Source organism: Crotalus tigris, unplaced genomic scaffold (assembly GCF_016545835.1).
Source record: "Crotalus tigris isolate CLP2741 ecotype Arizona unplaced genomic scaffold, ASM1654583v1 scf7180000024342.5246164, whole genome shotgun sequence".
Lineage (NCBI taxonomy): Eukaryota > Metazoa > Chordata > Lepidosauria > Squamata > Viperidae > Crotalus > Crotalus tigris.
In genome coordinates this window covers 4,789,506-4,801,951 of record NW_024100512.1, presented here as the reverse complement: position 1 = coordinate 4,801,951, position 12,446 = coordinate 4,789,506, and the positions used below count along the sequence as shown (strand labels likewise).

The following is a 12,446-nucleotide window of genomic DNA, read 5'->3' as shown; positions in this document are numbered from 1 at the left end:
TCAACCTTGGCAACTTTAAGACTTGTGGACTTCAATTCCCAGAATTACTCAGCCAGCTTTGCTGGCTGAGGAATTCTGGGAGTTGAAGTCCACAAGTCTTAAAGTTGCCACGGTTGAGAACCCCTGGTCTATGGCTTATGAAAAGACAAGGGAAAGAAGGTTGAGATTATATCAGCAGAGACAGACTGCTCAGCATCAGCTCTCACAAACCATAGCATTATAAGGAGAACAAAGTAATGCAATAAAATGTGTGCTATCCACTTTTATTTCATACTTTTTTTCCTAATGTGCCCATCGCATAATGGCATTTTTTGTGCCCATCAGCTAGTATTGATTAATTGATATCACAGTTCTTTGTCTAGGGCAGCGAGTTTGGCATCTTCTTTGGGGAAATGTGGTCAACGTTAGACATTAGTTACTGCCACTGTTTCCTCAGACCAATGAGTGATTTGCATTCTAGCCAATCTTAGATAGATCGATCTTAGATAGATCTGTTAGACTTCGAGGACTAAATTTTGAGCTGATCCAAATTATTTTTCTCCTCTACTTTTCTTTTATGGTTAAGTAATAAAGCGCTGGACTTGAATCAGATAAGTACCTTGATTTGGTTATAGTCCCACAACAGTAACTGTTGTGAGAAGAATGGGAGAACATGCCAAATGTGCTGCCTTGGTCTCCTGGATAAGATTTGGATAAGATAAAATCACATTGCGTACTAGGGATTTCCCTGTCTTTTCCAGCTAGCTTGTCCACTTGCTTCTTTCAGCAGCAGGTGATTTCTTGTTTGGTTCTGGCACTTCCCAAAGGAAGAAGTCACACTTGCCATTACAATACAACCTGGGTAAGTAATGATACTTGCTGTAGGCAAGGTGAGCTGCGAGCCATAGACTGACCCACTGAAGGGAACTACCAATTACTCCCACGGATACTATCTCTTGATAACCTAATTTTGTTCAGGAGCAAATTGTGGCTGGACCTGAATTGAATTGAAATGTAGCATCCCGGATTAGTTAGTAGCATCTGTAAGGTGTGGAAGACTCTGCAAAATTAAGTGTTTTTCAACGGAGAGATCAAGTTATTATTCTGCTGCCTATGCTAGTTCCAAGTGGACCAAAGGAGTCTGGGTATAACTGTGCTGTGTCATGAAATATGCATCTTGCTCTGGAGAATCCATAACCACAGTCAAGCCAGGAATGAAATGCTGGATTATAAGTCTAGGTCTGAAAGATGCTACCCAGCATAGGTCTTATCATTTACCCAGTATCCCAACAAATGCCAGGGCTAAAGAAACTGATGAAAGAAGAATCCTAACTTGGAGTATGGGGCTTAATGGAGATAGTCTAGCACAGGGGTAGGCAACCTTGGCTCTTTTATGACTTGTGGACTTCAACTCCCAGAATTCCTGAGCCAGCCATGCTGAGGAGAAATGGAGAGGTTTCCATGCTGAGCCAGGCTGGCTCAGGAATTCTGGGAGTTGAAGTCCACAAGTCATAAAAGAGCCAAGGTTGCCTACCCCTGGTCTAGCATATATGGGGAAGGGCAAAAGTCCTTAGTTCTGGGAACCACTTGTTCTAAACTGGAGTTCGGGGGGGGGGGAATACACACACACACACACACACCCCACACACATGGTACTCATCTCTCCTGCCCCTGGAAGTCCTGCTGCCCTAGAATGCCTATTATTTATTTATTTATTTATTTCCCGCCTTTATTGTTTTTACAAATAACTCAAGGCAGTGAACAAATCCAACACACCTTCCTCCTCCTACTTTCCCCACAACAACAGCCCTGTGAAGTGGGTGAGGCAGTCTTCTCAGGACCTGAGATCCAAACCCTCTCAGATGGTTTGTGCAATTAGGACAACAACGCCTTTCACCCTGCTACAAATGATGTTATGAGCAGAATTCCTTTTGATGCCTGCTGTTGTCCTCCTTCATTTTATGAACTTCAGTGAAATAAAGCTGTTTCAGATCCCACCTGTTATTTCTCTGCCTTGCACATCCAGCCTCCAGGAAAGGATTTCCAACCCCTGACCACAGATCACACTGCGATAACTGTGCCCTTCGGTTTCCCAACACTCCAGATCGGCCACATCAGCCACGTGGCAGAATTTGCTCCCTACGAAAGATAAGCTGTCCTCGCAGAGACTCCAGAGGGTCAAGCGTTGGTCCGCTGACACAGAAAGGAGGAAGTTCAGGTGGAAGAGCCTCACTCCTGTCACGTGAGCTGCGTGAGCGCAAAGCCTCGATACTTTTCTGACCACTTGGATGCCAGCCCTGGCTGCGGTCTCCTGGCCCACAGCGCTTTCAGCCTTCGCATCAATAACATGGACAGAGATGGATCCGTCGTCACTGCCACTAATCACTACGAAGCGTCTCTCGGCTGTTTTCTGGATGTGGAGGCTGTTCACACCGCAGCTGTGAGCCTGAATGGCCAGGACTGGAGATTCCAGGGCTGGAAAAGAACAGAGGTGCTGGTTATTTTTGTGCAGAGAATTTACTGTTGGCTCCTTGTGCACTTTTTTTTTAATTGGAAAGGTGGTGTAGTCTTAAGATATTTAATTTAATAGCTGAAACAGTAAAGTGTAAAATAGGCCAGAACACCCAGTTGTAGTTGATAGTTGGAGGGTGTGGACTCCTGCATGAAGCAATCTGTTCTATGTTATGATTGGTTGCTGGATGAGAAATGGGAGTTTCCCTTTTTCTGGCCTTTTTTCTTTTGTGTGCTCTATATGCTGTTCTGTAATTTACCTGACAATTTACCTCACGGGTGTTAAACTCATTGCATCACGTGACATGTCGCGATGTATCGTGACTTTTTTAGCATTGCCGGAGCTGGGGTGGGCATGGCCTCTGCATGATGCAAACAGCCCGTGGGCCGGCAGTTTGACACCCATGATTTACCTCATGATGTAGTGAAGTGCCTGACTATCTTGTTTGCTGTATATGTAAATATAAAATATATTTATTTATATAAAACTACAAATTCATGTCAGCGTCTCTGACTCCATTTGGGCACCGGTTGCGCAACTCCCTGACAAGTAGGATTATGAGAAACAGCTAGTACGCTGAAAGGGCCCAAGATTGAGAGAAATAGTTGAACACAATCCAAATGCCCAGCTGTATCTTCAGATGAACAGAAACCCCAACTGAGAAGCTTTACAAGACAAGGGATGCACTGGCGTTTTTTAGGCTGCACCTAAAAGACACCTACCTAGAGGTTTCATCTGAATGTCTCCTGTCTTTACTATTGCTGCAATATGGCCGAGGGCAGCAGTAACATCCCAAAATGCAATGCTCCCATCAGTGGCTGCACTGCCCATAAAGTGTCTCCTATAAAAGAAAGAGGTATTCCTAAAATTAGTTCTTGCAGTTCTCCAGTCTGATTCTCTGCTCCAAACAAACTTCATGCAAGCATCTCCTGGCCAAGGGAGATGCACTCACATGCCGTTGCTCCGCTCTTCCTACCTTCTCCCACTAGCCATCTTGTAGGCAAATGCCTCGACCTTCAGGACACAGTGCTGATGGTGAAAGGATTCTGCTATAAGACACAACTTCTTGGCACTCTCAAGCAACAGGAACAGTCTACCAAAGAAGGAAAGCAGGCACTTAAATGGACACAGAGCTCACAGTTTCTTCAGGGTTTCTCTTGATATGCTGATATAACGCTGCTGCTCTGTGAGCTAAGCTGACTCCAAGTAGGCTTCTGAATCCAGTTCAAGGTCACCATCTATAAAGCCTAACATGGCAATTTGCAATCTCTCACTGTTTCTGCCTGCCCCACCAGGTCTATCAAGAAGGGCATGTTCCAGGTCTCTTTCACCAAACAACACCATTTTGTTGGATTCCAGAGCCATGCTTTCTCTATAGCTCTGGAACTGCAAACACCCCCCCCCAATACCCCAGAGATACAGAATAATAGAATTGGAAGGGACCCTGGAGGTCTTCTAGTACAATCCCCTGCCCAAGCAGGAGACCCTATACTATTCCAGACATATGGCTGTCCAACCTCCTCTTGAAAACTTCCAGTGACACTGCACCCACGACTTCTGAAGGCAAGCAGTTCTACTGGTTAATTGTTCTCACTGTCAGGAAATTTCTCCTTAGTTCTAAGCTGGATCTTGCTGATAAGTTTCCATCCATTCTTGTCTTGCCCTCAGATGCCTTGGAGAATAGGTTGTCCCCCCTCTTCTTTCTGACAGCCTCTCAAATATTAGAAGACTGCTATCATGTTACCCTAGTGCAGGGGTAGGCAACCTTGGCTCTTTTATGACTCGTGGACTTCAACTCCCAGCATTCCTGAGCCAGCATGGCTCAGCATGGAAACCTCTCCCTTTCCCCTCAGCATGGCTGGCTCAGGAATTCTGGGAGTTGAAGTCCACAAGTCATAAAAGAGCCAAGGTTGCCTGCCTCTGCCCTAGTCCTTCTTTTTGTTAAACTAGACATACCCAGTTCCTACAACTGTTTATCACGTTTTAGCCTTAACCATCTTACATCCAGATGGCCCTGCTCCTGTTAGCTTATTGTAAGGCTTTGAAGAGTGGCTGATTCTCCAGGCTTTGGGAGAGATAATTAGATGAATTCGATCGGTGATGCAGTTTTATTTGGAAGGTTATTTAACCTGAAGTATCATGCATTTATACTGTCGTGATATTTTAATCTTTGCACACCACCTAGAGTCACTGCTGTGAGATGGGCTGTTCTAATAACTTCTTTAAATATCTAAGACTGTTCCTATTTCCTGCCTGAATGTGGGGAAAAGGCTTCATAGTAAACAGCATCTGCCCCACTTTGTCTTTTTTTGCCCTACTTCCCCCATCTCTGGGTTATATTTGCTCTGACAAGCAAAGCCCATTCCATCCATCCCAATCCCCAACAAGAGGAGCAGAATTATTTTCCTTACCGGACAGATCCATCACTACAAGCAGCAGCGAGGAAACACAAGGGACCGGGCAATTCCGCCTCTTCTATCCTAGCAAGCACCACCACAGACATGTACCTGGAACACACAAGTCAGTCACTTCTTCCAGGGGGTTTCATTTGCTGTCAGCTTTGTATTCCAGAACAGAAGAAGACATGCATATGCAAGCTAAAAAATAGCATGCTGCTTGCTGTCTGGTATCTATCATAGATTCACCAGTTCTCTTTACTGGACACACACTAAACATACTATACCACAATTGGAACAAAAGTCTGCTCTAGCAGTCTAGGCCAGTGTTTTCCAGGAATTTTAAGATGTGTGAACTTTGGCTCCCAGATTTTTCCAGACAGTATGTTGCAACTGCATGGTCATAAGTTCTATCGAGGAACTGCAAAATCAAGGTATGCACACATTTCTGTGTTAAAATATTACTATTTCCAGAGAATACAGGGCCATTCCATCCTTCAAAGATTTAAATATGGAGGAGAAAGCTTTATGTTCAGACATTTTGGTAAAAAAAAAATCATATGACCCTTTTCATATCCTTTCAAACCAGTTTTAAGATTATTCATGAAATACTGATGATTCCCCTATGTTCAATACGTGTGTGTGTGTGTGGGTGTGTGTATTCTATAGATACCCCTCCAACTTTGTAGAAGTTTGCTGACAAAATTCAATTTTGCAGAATTCTGCTGACAATTTAAGTAATCAATTTTTTGAGGTGTGCAAGATTTTAGACAAACCACAAAGCAGGTTGAAAACCTCACAGTGGTTTTGATGCTTTGATGCAACTTCTAGAGTCTCAATAGGTTTTGCCCCTTAACTGATGAAGCTTCTATAGATCAGTTATTATTATAGGCAATACCTGACTGATTTGTGAAAAAAGCAAAAAACCAAATGGTCATGAAAATTACACTGGAGGACAATTAGAAATGAATACAGGCAAATCTTGACTTACGACTGTAACTGAGCCTAGATTATAGTTCTAAATCGTTACAGCCATTAAGCAGGTCAACACATGACCATGCTCCATTTTACAACATTTTTGTAGCAGTCATTAAATCAGTCCATTTTATCCAATGAGCTTATGTCGGAAGCTGGTGGTAAACTTTGCAAATGGGCAAAAACACCAAAAATTACAATCCTGTGAACTGCAAATGGTCAAAAATGCAAGCCAGTTGCCAAGTGCCCAAAATGAAATCATGTCACTCTGTATATGTGTATGTCTGTGCAGATGTGTGTCTGTCGGAACATTGAAATTGGGTCATAAATACCTTTCCCATTATAATGTCAAACAGTTGCAACCAATCATTAAATGAGGATCACTTGTACTACATATACAAGTATTGAAGGAGCTGATGACAAAGAGAATCAACAGCCTAGACTCAAAGCTAAACAAGGTTTTATACTTTGTAGATGGGGATCAGTCATAGCACCAGTTCAGGTTGTCTTAATATACAGTTATAGGGAAAGACCATTTATTTCTACCTGGTTTCTGGATCCATCTTGATGAGTTTGTGCTTATTCTTCTTGTAATCCCAATGCTCATCGAGGCGATGCGATGCGACGTGAACCAGCTGACAGGCTACACTGCTGCTGGAACCAGGCTTAGGGCCGAGCGTTAATCGATAACACTCAATTTGGGCTCGCCCCCCAGCTGAAAAAAGCATCACGGAGATCTTTTCCCTCTCAGGCTGACTAATGCCGTTTTGGACCACAGTCAGAGCTCTTATACTGGAGATGTGGTCGCCAAGAGCCGCTAGCTGGGTCACCGTGCGAGTTTGCACGTTAAAAGCGAGAATGTTCACCGTATTATCCTCACTTCCTGTGGCAAGAATGCTGATTCTTTCTCGCCCAGAGGTTTCCAGGGTACCAATGTGACACACACATGTCAACCCCCTGCCATGCAGAGCTGCTTTCAGGATCCGCTGCCCACTGGAGGCTTTATTTTGGTACAACCAAATTTCCCCAGATTTGATATACGCAAAGGTCTCCATGGAAAGGCAATGGGCATAGCTCCAGGAGCGGTGCCCACCTCCGCAGGGAATGCAGAGGAGCCTCTCACTGCTGCTGGCACTCCAAATTACAAAGTGGGTAGCATGGAAGCCGAGCACCCTCAGGTTCCCATCAGGGCCAAAGCGTAGGTCTTCCAGCCATTCTAGGTCTTTGCACGGCTTTTGCTTCCTCAGCATTTGGAGCTGCTGATCCTGCACTTGCAGCTGGCGATAGCAGCTATCTCTCCCTGTGCTGTAAATAAAGCCACTGTGGCAGGTTACAGAGGTCACCCCCTGTTTCCCATGAAGCCCGAAAAGCAGAGAAATGGGCCTCTCAGCGTGGGGCTCTCCACTTCCAATAGGGAAGGAAAATCCAGGCAAGGTACAGATGATCTCTGAAGTAGAGCTGCCAGGTTCGCCTCCCCCTTTTGCTTTTTCCACTCCCAGAGTTGGCTTGCAGGCAAACATCATAAGAGAGCCTCTGCGGTCGCCACAAAGCAGAAATTCTCCCTGGGGCAAAAAAGCAATGCAGGTGTGCCATCGCTGCTTGCAGGCTGGCAGGAGGAAACATTGCTTTACCACCACAGTTATTCTCTCAAATAGGTGCCAAGAGACCTCCAGCCACAATAAAGCCCCAGCTGGGCCCGAGGCAAAGAGGCTGCACGTATTGGGGTTCTGGTTTGGATCGGTGGCCCAAGTCAAAGTGTGCACTTTCCCTTCAAAGAGGTTTAACTCCTTGCTTTGTGCAGGACTGCTGAACGGAAAAACTTTCACCTGCCCTGACAAATTGCCCATGGCACAGAGAATGCCTCCAGTGGCAAGCTTGGACACTTCTAAGAGACTGTAAGACTGATAAGCAGCATCCTCCAGGAGCAATGCCCAAGCTTCAGAAGCCAAGTCACAGGAATAGACAGCCCCGGCATCAGTCATCACCAGCAGATGGTTTACATCCACCAGTTTTACTGCCCTGGGGGATCCTTTTCTGTCAGTGGAAGGAAAATTCAGCTGCCAGAGCCGGTTTCTAGTGGTGCTTCTTTCCTTGAGGCACCAGTGTCTAATGCCCGAATCAGTTCCTCCTGTAAACACCCAGTCTCGCTCCTCATCCACAGCCACTGCCCGGAGTCCTTGGCCCTTGTGTCCTTTGAAGTTGTGGACAATCTTGCCCCGATAGTTCCACGCAAGACAGGCTGAATCCTCACCAATGCTGATGATGTAGTCCCTTAGCAGTCTTACTGACCAGACTCTGGACTGGTGCCCGTAGCACATCAGCAAGCATGGGACCAGAGCAGGAGGTGTTCTGAGGTCACCGATGCTCCAGAGTCGCACACTCCTGTCATCAGAGGCAGAGGCCAGGATGCCTTTGCTCTCCAGGAAGCAAATGCTGAAGATGACACCGCTGTGTCCACTGATCCTGCTGTGGGGCTTTATTCTTCCTGTGTCATCTGTCTGGTCAGCCACACACCAGATCACCAACTGATGAAAGACTGTGCCAGCCACCAGAACCAACGTCTCCCAGCAGCTCCCTACCAAGAGGGCAGAATAGAGGATACACTTCTCTTGGCAGTGCACTTCTTGGAGAACCCTCTGGCTGATGCAGTCATATAGTGCCACTGAATTGTGTCCCAAGGCCACAGCTACACTGCTGGACATCTCAATCCTGCCTTCCATCCACTGCAGGTCCCAGATCCAGTCGTGCAGCTCACAGAAAGGAAAGACTTCACTGAGTTCCACTGAGCTGTTCTGGAAGCTGAGCTTTACAACCACAAAGCTTTTGCCTCCAAAGATAGCCAGGGTTGAGGATTTGTTATCTCTGGGACTCAAACTCCGCTGCTCCTTAATACCATGGACAGTATAGTTCCGAAGGACCTGCTTGGAGCATCTTGCTGATGGGCTGGCATCAGGCTCCAAACTATAGACACCTATGCTGGGTCCTTCTCCTAAAGGAAGATGAACACCAGAAGGCCAAGTCAGCATATTTCATCTGCTATCAAAATACCTGTCTCTTTTCCCAGAATTGCCCATCCACATAAATATACAATATTTGCCAAATTCCTATGAATTCTATTAATGTATTTCATATTTCTTACTGATCCTAAGCAGGATTTCTATTTGCTTTCCCTCTTGTTTTAGGCTTTAATCACAGGCCATTATATTTTGTCAGCTTCCGCTTGGTTTGGAGAATGATCTTGGTCTGGCTTAGCAGAAAACTGACTCTAAAACCAACCTACAGCGAAATGGTCGTTAACCCTGAATTAGCAGGCTTCATATTTGGCCCATCTGACAATGTACCATATCACCAAGAAATGGGAAAAAAGTGGGGATTCTAGTCCCCCATTGTAGAAAAAGTAAAATATTCACCTGCTATAAGATGATCTCCCACAATCTCCAGAGCTGTTATAGGAGCCAATAGCAGTTCTCTTTCCATGACTTTTCAAGGATGGGCCATGAAAGCCCTTCCTGATTCTCTCCCTTTTATATATGGCTATGCAGACCTCTGTAGGAAAGAGGAAAAATGATTAACTCATCCTTTAGAACTACATCAGCTCAAACAGGTGTCAGCGCTGCAACGATCTTGGCTGAAGCCATTTCTGCTTTGTTTTCGGTTGCAACAGGAATGGGAGGGGGGGAAATGAGTGATTTTAAGGTTAGACTAAACAATATATTGTCCTGTGGGAACCAAAGTCATTGCTGCCTGGGTTTTGGATGGCTGAGCCTTCAGTTAGAAAGCCAGCCAAAGTAGTTTATTGGGGAATGTGATTAGTGACATAGTGCTTGGGTGAGCAATTCAACTTTGTAACATTGTAACCTTTGGGAGGGAACTCCAGTCTTGGTTTCACTTTTGAGTGTGCCGATACTTTGTAGCCAATAAATATGTTCTTTAAGGAAACCTCTTGCCTTGGAATTCTATTTTTACTTGTCTCATATAACAGAATCATTATATTAAAATATGGGAACAAGCTACCTTTTGATGTACAACACAGGAACCATGAAGAGCTAAGAAACCTTCCCCCCTCCCAAGCAGAATCCACATGTTTGATTATGAAAGACAGCTCCCAAGTAAATTCTGGATAGCCAGATAAATCTTTACTTTTTAAATGGGAAATATCTTTGAATGGGTGTTTCAGAAAATTAAGTCTATAGAGGAGCATTAAAAGTTAACATGTGGGGGACTAAAAATAAAATATCAAGTCCTGATATGCAAAAACTACAGACTTTGTTAATTATATTAAGGAAACCAATGTAAACCCAGTATTTACAAAGAAGTGTCTATTTTGACCAGGCGTTGTGGTTTTGAGTCTTTGCCAAAGAAGAGGACCCACTATGCCTGTGGGGATTTAGAAAAGCCTATTGCGAAGAATCAATGCAGAATTTTCTCTTGAGCTACAAATAATCAGGTTCAAACTATTGCATTTTACACACTAGTCTATGTGAAGACCTGGCTCTTCGGACGCAAGGAAAGTTGGAAGGTGGCCACCAGCAACAAGGTGAAATCCACCACCGGGAGACCAAAAAGCTGAAGAAGGATCATCTAGAAGAGAATCGATCTTCGGCATCACTGCGAGTTGTGAACGGCTTGATGGGACTTAATCAAGAATGCGAGACAGGCAGACATTCTAATGCAGAAAGGAGAAGCCTGCAGCTTCCGAAGATCTGGTTTTCCCCAAGTTCTGGCTCTACTGACGAAGGCTGACTGAATCCGAATAAATGTCTGCTGCAAAATGTTGCAAGTACCACTTGGTCACCCGTCCGATGTATGCTTTTCCGGAGAATTCATTTTACAAGAGCCGAGCACATTTCGCCACGTTCCGGGATCTAGAGAGCAGGAAAACTGTATAGCCAGGACGTAGGCAGGCCAGGCTGAGGAAGGCCCGTCAAAATACAAAATCGGAATGTGCGGAACTCTTCTGCTTCGTCTGGCAAGGGAAGAGGACGGCGAGCAGAGCAAGGAACAAATCAGCGGAGGAGGAAAGAAAGTAACGCAGCGGCGCCTTCGTGTAACAATCTCGCGAGTTAAGAGGTCTTTAGAATCCTTACCTTTCACACGCGCGCCGCTACCGATTGGGTATGCCTCGGGAGGCTCGTTCCCGCTTCCCTTTCGCGAAGAGACGCCATTGGCCGGTGGTTGCTAAGGTGGTCCTTATCTGGGTGAGATTCGATTGTAGGGAAGGGGAAGGAGCATTTTTCTTAAAGGCGCAGCTGCCCGCCGAAAGGTGGGATTTGGCGGCCCCAGGAAAGTATTCCGGAACGCAACGAAACAGCTGGACCTCGAGATCGGAGCGAGCCTGTCTGAAAAGGGACGCGCGGGAAGAGCAGGAGCAACTTGCAGAGGGCAAAAGAGTCAGATGCCGACACCGCCGCTAATTTCCTTCCTCCCGTGTTCCAAACATTCAGATTGTCAAAAGGTTGATTCAATTGATAATGGACATCTAGAAGGATTTAAAAAGTTATTAAAAACTTTTTTCAGTTTTCAGAGGAAAAAGATCAAGCTATTGGTTCATAAACACAATAGTTTTTTTTTCTCCCCCTCCAGGATGGGTTTTTATTCCTGGGTAATTCTTTCTCTTTAATATAGATCAGTTTCCAGATTCCTTGCATAGTTCCTATTTATGTATCCTGTGCTTTAATAGCAATAATAATAGCACTTAGGCTTATATACCTCTTCACAGTGTTTTATAGCCCTCTCTAAGCGGTTTACAGAGTCAGCATATTGTCCCCAATAATCTGGGTCAGGAGTCTTCAAACTTGGCCCTTTTATGACTTGTGGACTTCAACTCCCAGAATTCCTCAGCCAGTGTGCCTGGCTGAGGAATTCTGGGAGTTGAAATCCACAAGTCATAAAAGGGCCAAGTTTGAAGACCCGGGATCTGGGTCATTTTACTGACCTCGGAAGGCTGAATCACCCTTGATTGCACTCCTGGTAGTCAGCAGAATTAACCTGCAATACTGCACTATAACCACTGCATTACCACGACTCAGTTGTTAATTTTAGCCATATTTATTTTATCTGAAGATTTAAAAGCAACTTTGTAATGAAGGATTTTTACTGTCATAGAAACTGTCTGAAGGTTGTAAAAATACAATCATTTTCTTGACCTTAATTGTTCTATGATGAGAATAGGTAAATTAAAGTAGTCATTTTTATGGAATATTAAACCTTTTTATGTTTGAACAGGATAATAATGTATTTGGTTTCAAAAAGATTATTTTTACTAACAATCAACTATTTTCTTATTATTTGCCATTTATTTTTGTTAACGGATTAATAATCTCTCTGTCCTGTTCTGCCATTTTCCTTTTTCCCTCAGCAAAAGATGATCTCTACATTCATCTTGGGATACTGCATTACACTGATTTTCTGCCTTTAGCATTATCTCTGTGTATGTGTGCATCACATAAAAAAGCAGGTGTGACAGCTAATTTAAAAGATAAATTGTGGTAATAAATGTTAGTGTTACAGGGAAATTTAGAAAATAGAATCATTGCACCAGATAGGAGAAACTGCTTATATGTTGAAGAATGTCAGCATTAATA

At 44.4% G+C, this 12,446-nt stretch overlaps 1 protein-coding gene across 4 annotated transcripts; it reads right to left on the bottom strand.

Moving 5' to 3' along the window:
• Positions 1-13: 13 nt before the first annotated feature.
• On the bottom strand, positions 14-11,561 carry WDR6 (WD repeat domain 6). Of its 4 annotated transcripts, none has more exons than XM_039326567.1 (7): positions 10,950-11,561; positions 9,273-9,408; positions 6,409-8,851; positions 4,903-4,998; positions 3,468-3,584; positions 3,214-3,332; positions 14-2,454 (listed from the first exon to the last, which is right to left on the bottom strand). In XM_039326567.1, the coding sequence occupies exons 2-7, from the start codon at positions 9,337-9,339 to the stop codon at positions 1,967-1,969; spliced, it is 3,330 nt and encodes a 1,109-aa protein (XP_039182501.1). In that variant the 5' UTR covers positions 9,340-9,408; positions 10,950-11,561; the 3' UTR covers positions 14-1,966. The 4 variants fall into 4 exon arrangements, with proteins under 4 accessions (XP_039182501.1, XP_039182502.1, XP_039182503.1 ...); XM_039326568.1 differs by lacking the exon at positions 10,950-11,561 and adding an exon at positions 10,335-10,484; XM_039326569.1 differs by lacking the exon at positions 10,950-11,561 and adding an exon at positions 10,351-10,461.
• Positions 11,562-12,446: the final 885 nt, after the last annotated feature.